The following is an 11,899-nucleotide window of genomic DNA, read 5'->3' as shown; positions in this document are numbered from 1 at the left end:
ATATATATATATATATATATATATATAAACTCTCAATCTTCTTTTATTGAATAGCCCCTACAGCAGTTATGATTTTATCTGACCCATTAATGCCATAGCGGCTAAATAACATACAGACTATTAAAAACAAATTTTCGGTCGGTTCGTTAACAATATAAATATTATTACAGACAACATTATATATACAGAGTAATCAAAATTTAGTAAGATACTCATTTTTTAAAAAACTGTTAAAAATTAAAAATTTAAGAATAAGTAAAAATATATACTAAAACTCTTAAATAATATGTTGAACAATCATTTTAGCTTTGATACAATGCTGAGAAGGTATTAATTTTACCATGATGTGTTTTTTTTTTTTGTCTGTTGCCACATTTTCTCAACGTTCACTGGAACGATTTTGATGAAGAATATGTCAAAAGGTCACAAATCGTATCTAATTGAAGTCATTACCCTTAAAAATTGAAAAAAATTACGTCGTTCCCCGTAAATGAGAGAAATTTCCAAAAAAATTATAATTTTTCAAATCGGTAAATTTTTTCACTATTCTTTCTTAAAACTACCACAACTTTTTCAAAAATTAACAAAACAATTCATTTTTTTTTTATTGAAACCTTAGATATTTTCCTTTCATTCGATATTATTTTTTTGACAAGCTAACACTTAATCTGCTCAAAAGGGGGGATTTAAAATAATAACTATTTTTCAAAAACTAACTTTTGAATATGTTCCCGAAATACTGTGTCCTTTAAACATATATCAAATTAAAGCTAATGCCATGTTCTATAAAATGAAATATAAAACTCAATATAGTGGTGTCACAGCACAGTGAAACGTGGCATTGTTGGGTCCAGTATAGATTTAATCTGACAGTGATAAAAATCACTATCATTAGAAACGCTTCGATGCAAATCTGTATATAAAGTTTAATTCTAAAATATTGGTGGATTATTCCAAAAGCTACATGATCTGCTTTTTCCTTATAAATATCCTGATTAAGATAAAGAATGTCGAATGAAAAAGATATACAAATATTATTTTTCAAAAAGAAATTGTATTGATCCATACACTTTTCAATAAATTATAGCATTCTAAAGTTAAAAATGTCAAATAAAAACTCGAGAATTGTCACACAAAAAGAGCATTCGATAGCTATTTTCACCATGAAGAAAAAATAAAGTCCGACATTTTTTTTCCATATTAAATTACATTACATTAGATTTATTTTAAGATATGTATAAGTGTGTCAGACTTTCTGGAACACTTTTAAAAATTAAATTGAAAATATCCTAGTTTCAATACACATGTTTAAAGTTTTTAGTTAAAAAAGTTAATATTCTGTGAATAAGTTGTCATTTTATATCTCCCCTGTGGGCTGATAAAGAGTCAAATGTTCACAAAAGTATACTAAATAATAGGTAAAGACATTAATCATCTATAAAAAAAAAAATTATATTGATATGTTCATTTATAAAAAAGTTATGGCAGTTTTTAGTAAAAAAAATTGAAAAATTTTTGTAAATTAGCGATTTTAAAATTTGTAAGTTTTTGGAGGTTTGTCCCTTTTAAGGGGAACAAGAGAAATTTTTTCAATTTTTGAGGGCGATGTCTTCGACTAGATACGATTTGTGATCTTTTGACGTATTGTTGAAAGAAATCGGATCGGTGAGAGCTGAGAAAAAGTGGTAACAGATACACAAAAAAAAAAAAAATCACATCATAGGAAAACTTTCTCAACATAGCATCAAAGCTAAAAATTATTTTTATTTATTCATTTTTCAAAAAGTTATGGCAGTTTTAAGTATTAAAATATTTCATGTTAAACAATTTTTTTTAATTTGAACTTATATTATTTATTGTAAGCTTTAATTTTACATATGTTTAAAGGACGCAGTATTTCCGGAACATTTTCAAAAGTTAAGTTGAAAAAGTTCTATTTTTTATACAATGTTTTAAGTTTTGAAAACCCTTTATATAAGGGGAAAGTGTCCAATTTTAATAAAAAGTATTTCAAATAAAATACGTATTTATAATATAATTAGAAAAAAAAAATTTGTGCTGATACATACATTTTTCGAAAAGTTACAGCATTTAAAGTTTAAAATTTAAAATCGAAAATGTTAATTCATAAATACCATTTTTTTTACCTCGGCAGCAGTTTGCATGTAGAAGATAAGGTGTCGGGACAAATTTTTTTTCATTTTATAGTACAATACATAAGCTTTAAAAATTAAAAAAAACACATGGTAAAATCAATACCATCTCAGCTTCGCATCGAAGCTAAAAATATTATTAAACAATTTTTTTCTCAAAAAAAAATTTTTTATTCATTTTTTGACAATATCTCTCTTATATTGAGAATACAACATAATTAAAAAACATAAAATATATTTAAAAATACACTAAAAAAACATAAAATGTTATTAAAATATTTTCTATAATACTGAAATGTAAGCGTTTAAAGTAAAAAAATCATTTAATTTTTGTAAAAAACCTAAAATTATTTCACTATAAATAATTAATAAAATTTGTTCAAACTTCATATTTGTTTTAGATCACAGATAATTTTCTCCTTTATAATTTGGTAAAAAATTCGGGACTCTAGCATCAATACAGATCAAATAAAGTAGTCCCGCGCAAAACAGTTTTTATGCAAAATAATGAATTTTTGTCTATCGTAAGGATGGGTAATTCGTGAGTGAGTCAACTCAAAGAATTGTCTTTTTAGGTTAACTGAACGAGCTGAATCATTGTGCCATAGTACTGTGACTCAATGACTCAGTGTGGACTACTGAGAATTGAATTTAGTTTAGAACGTCTTATCAATCATGTGAATTGTGATATATAGATTTAACTTACAGAAGTAGAAGTTTATGGAGCAATATTTGGGTCATCAATCGTCTCTTCTATTACATGAGTCTTTCTATTTAATAAATTTACTAATGGATGCTTAGCTTAATAAGTCTAATTAAATATGAAGTCGAAGAATGATTATTTTTTAATTTTATACGACTAAGTTCACACTTTACATGAATATTATCTGCTTCAAGTTAAAAAAATCCCAAATAACATTTGATTTACTCATTTTAAAATGAAATAAAATACATTTGTAAATTAAATAAAGTGTTTCACTATTTTCGATTTTGTGTACAAAATTTACTGTGATCACAAGAAACAACGTTGACACAATGAGTAAAATTTTTAATAAATGAGACTAGATTATACATAATATGTCAGTTTTTAGAATAATATTCATTTAAGAATAGACCTGTAATTGCATGCAAGAAAATTGCAAAATTCTTTTACCGAATATTAGCAAATAATGAAAAAGTAGATCGTATTTGGCTTGTATACTCTTCAATAAAAGATTGCGTAAAATTTTTATAAATGAAAAATGCCACAGTGATTTGGCAACAGTAGGTATAAGTGACTGGAGACATATGTCAGACAAGTCAATATCTCATGAAAGATCGCAACACCACATTCAGTCTATAAAGTCTTGGTTCGAATTAAAAACTAGAATAGAAATGAATGAAACAATCGATAAAAAACATCAAGCTTTAATCGAAAAAGAACAAAATCTCTGGAAAAATGTACTTATTCAAATTTTATCAATTATTAAATTTTTAGCTTCAAATAATGATTCTTTTAGAGGTTCTTCGGACGTACTATAAACTAAGAGTAATGGAAAATTTATCAGTGTGACAGAAATGTTGGCCAAATTCGATTCTGTTATACTGGAACATGTAAATCGAATTAGAAATAAAGAAACCCATGTTCATTATTTAGGGTATGAAATACAAGATGAACTCATAAAAATAATCATTTGAGTTCATTTATTTATAAACAAAAGTTATTAATAAATATTATTAACAAAAATATAATTGAAAACAATTTATTTTAAAATAAGAAAAAGTTATAACTATTTTTTAGTATTATAATAATTTTACTTAAAGATTATTATTAAAAAAAATTAATTGTGTTATGAACAAATTAAGTAACTAAAATTTTACTAGGTATCCTCGCTTACCAGGTAGCGCAATGGGAAAGCTCTCGTCATGATGGTGAGGTAAATGAGGTTCAAATCCCAACCACTGGAAAAACTTTGTTTCAGTTTCCAAATTTTTTTTTTTAACGCAGCATTTGAAAATAATTTATTGAAAAATTATTTTGAGTAACTAATTAAAAACTATTTAGAAAAACATGGATATAGTGAAATAATTTTTGGTTTTTTTACAAAAATTAAGTGATTTTTTTACTTTAAAAATTTACGCTTAAATTTCAGTATTATAAAAAGAATCATATTAACATTTTTTTTAGTTGTGTATTTTTAAACATATTCAATTTTTTAAAGTTGGTCAATTAAGGACCACCCTAATATGTAATGAATGAGACAATTGAAATAAGAATTAAAATTTAAAAGCCACTATTAATTTTAAACAAATAACATGCACAAATTAACTAATTAATAAAACAACATGCTAATTTGTTATTATTGCGAATTTATATTACCGAAAAATTACTAAATATATTTTAAATGTTACCATAACAATGTTACCCTTAACAAGAAAATAATATTTTTGAAGCAGATTTTCAATGATTATTATGTGTATAAAGAAAGTACTTAAGCTACTAAAAATAAAAGTAATAATAATAGTAATTATAAATACTTTTGGGTCATTGTTACTTGATGTTCCAGCTGAATTCGTAAGTGTGATAAATACACACACAGAATAAAGAAATATTCCAAAATAATAGTAGAAACACATTTTTAATGATTATTATAATTGTAGCAGAAATGAAAGTTTAGGACTGACAATTTGATTTTAATAATATGAGAAAACACGAAAAATAATTTTTATTATTAAATTGATTGCGTTTATAAAGACCAATTTTAAATAATCTAAAATATGATAAATATCAATCTATTTTTTAAAATCCCATATTTTAATTGTAAGCGTTTAGTATTTCACTTGTTTTAATAAAATATAATTGACATGTTTACATATGATGACGTTAGTAAAAATTATTCCAAATTATTGCATCAAATAACACTTGTTTTTAAATAAATACAGATAATAATTTAAATTTTAACCATGAATAATTTGTCTTTAAAATGTTCCAATTTTATTAATAGGGAAGTGCGAAGCAAGTTGACATTTGTACAAGGTGGTCTTCTTGACTTAAAAACTATTAGTAATGTTTGCAAACTTTAAATAGAAATATTTTTGAAAATAATTAATTACGATAAAATACGACAAACACATGTGTTTGATTTGAATCACACTTATAACATATTTTTTGTTAGAAAGACTATCGTTGTTTTATGGCGTATTGTTTTAACTTAAATGTGAATAAAAAATAAAACATTTTTATTACAATAACTGATGAAAATCATCTCGAATAAAATGTATTTGAAAATTTAAGTTTGATTCAAAATTCAGAAGTACATGGGAGATTTTTAATAAAAATAAATTTTTGAAAGTTAATTCTTGTCGCTATTTATCTATGAAATTTTTAGATATTAAATAATTTGATTCTAATCAGTTGAATTAGCTCAATTACTAGACAAAATAAACATAATAATTATTTAGGGCATATCTTGAGGTTCGATTTCTTCATTTAAATTTTTTTACTCTTTATTTTTATTCATATACTTGGTAGAACAATTAAAAATTGTATAGCGCATCCAACATTTTAAAGGGAGACAGATGGTGACACCTTAATCAGGAAATACATCTACAATAAATTGATTAATCATTACACAAATTAAGTTAAAGTATATGAACTTACCAAACCATACATTCGAAATTTATTTCTTCAATATCTATCACCTAAAATATAAATTTTTAAAATACTTCAGTAGTTTTATGAAATTACAATATGAATTCGTAATACATTATTTTTATGTATATATAGAACTGTTGCAATTATTCTGATAAAGTTAAATTGCTAAAGAAAACAAAAAAAATTTTAATTACGTAAAAAAAAACCCAGCTCAGGGGGGTCGTGGCACAGTGGTGACAAGGCGTAGTTGGATCAAGTATAATGATATCTGACAGTGATTAAAATCACTATAAAAAAAAAACGCTTCGATGCAAATCGTTAGATAGTGTTTAATTTTAAAAAATTGGTGGGTTATTCCAAAAGCTTCATAAACTGCTAGTTCCTTATTAATATCCTGATTAAGATAAAGTATGTCGAATGAAAAAGGGATTATTAAAAATTAGTATTTCCCATAAAAAAATTATATTCATCAATACACTTTTCAATAAGTTATAGCATTATAAAGTTAAAAATGTAAAAAATAAAATTGAGAATTTTCACACAATAATAGCATTTGGTAGCCATTTTCACCGTGAAGACAAAATAAAGTCCGAAATTTTTTTTTACATAATAAAGTAGATTACATTACCTTTAATTTAATATATATATAAAAGTGTCAGACTTTCTGGAACACTTTCAAAATTCAAGTTGAAAAAGTCAATTTTTTGTGAAAAAGTTGTCATTTAGAATCCCCTCCTGTAGGCAGGTAAAAAGTCAGATTTATAAAAAAAATATACCAAATGATAGGTAATGACATCATGCATCTATAAAAAAAATAATTATATTNCTCAATACTCTACATGTTATTTAAGAGTTTTTTGAATTAAACAATATTTTCCTTACCAAAAATTAAAAATTTTCAATAGTTACCGAGAAAATGAGTGTCTTATTTTAAATGAATCATCCTGTATATACCCCATTCAACTGACATACTTTTTTTAGCTTCGATGCGAAGCTGAGAAGGTATTCATTTTACTATATGTTTTTTTTTATATTTTTTTTTTTGTGTCTGTTACTACTTTTTCTCAGCTCTCGCCAAAGCGATTTCTTTCAACGATACATCAAAAGATCACAAATNTAAATTTGTAAGTTTTTGGAGGTTTGTCCCTTTTAAGGGGAACAAGAGAAATTTTTTCAATTTTTGAGGGCAATGTCTTCGACTAGATACGATTTGTGATCTTTTGACGTATTGTTGAAAGAAATCGGATCGGTGAGAGCTGAGAAAAAGTGATAACAGACACAAAAAAAAAAAAAAACACATCATAGTAAAATCAATACCTTCTCAGCTTTGNTGTCGAAGACATTACCCTCAAAAATTGAAAAAATTTCCCTCGTTCCCCGCAAATGGAGGGAATATCCAAATAAATTACAATTTTTAAAATCGGTAAATTTTGTCATTTTTTTCACTTTTTTTCTTAAAACTTCCATACCTTTTTCAAAAATCAACAAATCAACATAATTTTTTTTTATATTAAACCCTTGGATATTTCCTCTTTATTTGATATCATTTTTTTGAAAATCTTACGCTTAACCTTCTCACTGGGGGGAGATTTCAAATATCAACTTTTTCACAAAAACTAACTTTTTTAACTTAATTTTTGAAAATATTCCGGAAATACTGCGTCCTTTAAACATATACCAAATGAAAGCTTATGTCATGTACTATGAAAAAAAATTTGTCCCTACACCTTATTGTCTATGAGTAAATTGCCACCGAAATTAAACAAAAATTTAATATTTGCAAAAAAAAATCGGCTGCTATCGTGTGTTTTTTGTATTTAAAACTACCATAACTTATTGAAATATTAACAAAAACAAAATAATATTTTTTTATATTGAAATCTTAGGTTTTTATTCTACTCCAGGGGGGAATTTAAAATAGTAACTTTTTTACAAAAACTAACTTGTGAAAATGTTCCGTAAATATTCACAGTTTTATATAATCTTAAATTACAGCTTATATTATATATTACACTTTATAATGTGTAACATAATAAAATTATCATGAGTATAAGGTCACAGGTAACTATATTCAAACAATGCGCGGCGTATATCTGTAGGGTCAGTGTTACATATATACACATGATTATTCACTGTACAAGTAATTTTCCTTACCACCTGTGATCCTCGTACATATCATTTTATACCACATTATAATGATCATACTGGCACATACCTTTTCCTATGTGTTATCGAGCCGGTTTAGGAAAGTACAGTTACGTTCAAAAGAAAAAAAAATTTCTCAATCATCATCATTCTCTGCTTCTTCTTCGACTGGAATCACCATCTAATCAATTTTTTATTGTGATGTTGGATTTTACGAATCCGTTATGGAAGAGTAATTTTTAATTTGGCTTGACCATCAAAATGGCATCAACATCATACACTTGCGTCTTGGACATCTCAACATCTTAATGTAATGTGGTATATTTTGTTTTTTATGTATTTTGTTTTGCACGGTGTGCATATATAAATTAATTTATTGTTTATTTATGAATCAGCTAACTATTTCGTCATATTTTTTTTATTTAGTTAATGACTATATAAATTGTCACCATGGAATGAAATTAGGCTGTATGGTCAATCCTTTCTGTTCCTTAGTTTTTCTTCTTTCACCATTCGTGAGCTGACAGGTCCTCGGGTGTGGTCAGAGTGGACACGGTGAACAACTCAACGGGTCCCCTACATTTATGTAGAGGAGTCCCATTGACGTTGGTGACATGTCCATTTTACCCTTACCCATGCGTTGGATTTGTCACGATACTTTTATTCTGTTGTTTTTTTTTCTTTCTTGAAACGGACATCGAAGCACAAGAAGCCCGCAACCTGAGACATTCGTACGTACAAGCGTCACGCGCGTTGCTACCACGAATGTGTAGTACGGGTTGGCAAGACGAACATTATCCGCGCACTCATACATATGAGAACGAGCCGACCGATTTCTCGTTTACGCGCCAACCATGAGGAGGGGAGTAATTCAAAACAACCGACGGTCGTCGGTCTTTTAATGATTTGTCGCCTACCCGCAGCTGGCGGTCTGTATTGGTACCTTACCACGACCTGCGCACCGTATGCGTCTGCTTGCCTGAATATTACGGGAGAAACGAAGAGGACCCACGGGAGTTTCTAGAAAGAGCGGAGGATCTACTCTGTCAGGGCGGTATACACCCAACGGCATGGGTGAATATCGTCGTCGCGTTTCTGAACGACAGGGCAGATTAAATTAAACAATATGCCATGGACGAAATTTAGGTCCGAATTACTCGAGTAGTTTGACAATATCGACATCCGGACAGCGCTTGAGACGGACTTAAAAACGACGCGACAGGGCCCCCGACAAACGTTAACTGAATTTATCATTCATAAAAAACGTTTGGTCGCGCGAGTACGTTGTGGGTTACCAGAACAACAACTTGTGCGACAGTTAACGGGGCTTTTACGGGACGATTACCGCGCTATGATACGGTTAATGCACCCAGCGTCTTTCGCCGATCTACGTGAGAAAGCACACGACGTAGTTAAGACCGCGGCTCTTCGGTATGTTCCATCAGCGCCCCGACAGTCAGCCAAACTGCCTCCGCGGCAAACCGCTCAACCAGCGAGCGGGTTATGCGGAAGCACCGCCAACCCCGTGCCGATATTGCGGCGAGCGACACTGGCACCGCCAGTGCCCAATCAGACCGTTGGTATCGGGAAACGGCAATCGGGTAGGAGAGAATTAGTCCAACCCCCCAGCCAAAAACAGATCCAAACAGGGCGCAACGTTTTAAACGACGTTTCATTTAAAACGCGCCTTGCCACTACGCGATTTTTATCCGGTGAAAACATATTACGCATCACGACCGTCGCGCAGAACACCGAATCTAACGGCCCTTACGATTTACATGCCGCCAACGATCTTGGCAATATTTCGGCACCGCACCCCTCTTATCGGAATGGAGGGTAAGCCGCGGTAAATTCGGATATAATCAAGGTATCGGAGTTCGAGCACACTGCCGACACGACCGACAATTGCACGAGTCAGGTGTTAGAAATTTTTTCGAGCAGCGCGGTTAAGAACCAGCTGCCCCCCGTTCGAACCGTAAACCACCCGAAAAATGGCCGCTTAGAATTACTACTCCAGCGGTCGAGTTAGAATTCGAAACTGGCTTTGTCACAGCTTTACTCGACTCATAGGCGCATAAATCGTATGTAAAACCGGTAATTGCTCATAAATACGGAATTGTTTATAGAGGACACTCTGACGCGGTTAAACTAGTGGACGGACACATCGCCACGAAGAACGGTATCGCAACGTTTTCGCCAAAATCGCCATTAATATATACTATTATATAATATATATTCTAAACTCGTATCGATTTTTCAAATTGCAACTTCAACTTTTTTTATATCTTCAAATTTATTCAATAAAAAAAAAATGTTCGTTTAAATTTTTTTTTTTCAAAGCAGTTACAGTTGCTTCAAGTTAAAAGGCCGTTAGAAAAAAAGCATAATTATTTTTAATAAACTGCTTCCTTATTGGGTCGTTAATATCACATTGTTATAAGGTGTAGAAAAAGTAAAGGTATGTTTTTATAGACGTTCTTTAAAAACCTACATAACTCAAACTATAATACTTTCTATTATTGCTGATTAATATCAGTTAACTAAAATAATTTCCAGGATTAATATCAAGTTGTCATTTATTAAAAACGACATAGACTTAATGAAGCAACACGTAATGGATATGCAATAGAATTTTATTGTTTTTTAAAAGATAATTTATGTGTTTTTTTTTTTAAATATACATTATAATGAATTCTGAATCAATAACTAAAATAATAGTTGAAATGAAAACAAATTATATTATTCTATTATTATTATAGTACTGTTAGTTTAAAATATAGAATTATCATAAACGACATGTTGATTACTCAAAATATATAACAGAAAGACAAATTTTCCTGCAGATAACACTCATAAATTTTTTATAAATCATCATAAAAGAATAAATATTTTAAATTAATATGGTATCATAATACTCTCATTCCTCCCTCAACGTGGTCCTAAATTTTGGTCATTAATGCCGTTTATTAATAAAATAAGATGACAATTGTCAATTTTTTAATTTTTTTTTTTTTTTGAAGTACAATAAAAAAATTTAGGAATTAAAATTTTTATCCAATTTAGATTAAACATTTAATAAAATGAGTCTTTTTTTTAGTGATGATATATTTTTTAAAAAAATTATTATTAAAAATAATACTTAAGAAAATATATATCACAAATGGTTATAATGCAAATAATGACAAAATATCTTTGAATATAATATTGTACTTTTCAAGAAAAGACTATTAATCAAATAATATTGCTTATAAAATTATTTGAAATTTAGCACTCAAATTCCCGTATGATTTAAAATACTTAAAAAATATATTTATTAACATATATACAGCGTGTCTCATGTATAATTGACAACGTTTATAATTTATAAATTTCTAAAATAAATCCTAAAAAAATCTCAGGGACTAGGTCAGGACCAGCCGTTGTATTTACATGTAATTTTATATATAATTTTTATGTCACTACATTCATATAAATATGACCAAAATAAGTTATTTAACATAATTGATAAAAGTTCATAATTAGCTCTCTTAAAATTATATTTTTTATCATTATCAATAGACTGTTTAGGATTTATAGAAATACTAGAGTAAATATTTAGTGCTAGGTGATGTTTATCTAAGAAAGCTAAATTGTCTTCAGATTTATTAACACGAGTAGAGTTTTTTGTTACAAATATTAAATCTAATGATTTGCCAAACTCATTTACTATCATGTTTACTTGGTAAAAATTTTAACTAGAAAAATACTCGAAAATAATATCTGCACTAGGTGTATGAACACTTGAATATAACATACCTAAATCGTCGTTAGTAAACTTTACATTTGGTAGATTATAATCCCCTACTAAAATGAACTGCGTACTGTTATCGAATAATGAATATAGATAGCCAATAGTTTCAACATGTGTCGTATAAATAGTAACTGGGTTTGCAGGTGATACATAACATGTACCTAATATAATTTTTAT

General features: G+C 28.4%; 1 protein-coding gene across 1 annotated transcript in view; it reads right to left on the bottom strand.

The window, feature by feature from the left end:
• LOC126902761 (uncharacterized) overlaps positions 1–4,916 on the bottom strand; it is a gene marked incomplete in the record, with an annotated part of 20,786 nt that extends 15,870 nt beyond the window's left edge. The window contains 1 exon segment of the mRNA XM_050680371.1: positions 4,668–4,916. Within this exon segment, the coding sequence (XP_050536328.1) occupies positions 4,668–4,769 (102 nt within the window).
• Positions 4,917–11,899: the final 6,983 nt, after the last annotated feature.

This window comes from Daktulosphaira vitifoliae, unplaced genomic scaffold (genome assembly GCF_025091365.1).
Source record: "Daktulosphaira vitifoliae isolate Bord-2020 unplaced genomic scaffold, ASM2509136v1 Scaffold_3, whole genome shotgun sequence".
NCBI lineage: Eukaryota > Metazoa > Arthropoda > Insecta > Hemiptera > Phylloxeridae > Daktulosphaira > Daktulosphaira vitifoliae.
Note: the sequence above shows the minus strand (reverse complement) of the source record. Positions and strands in the feature narration are given on the sequence as shown.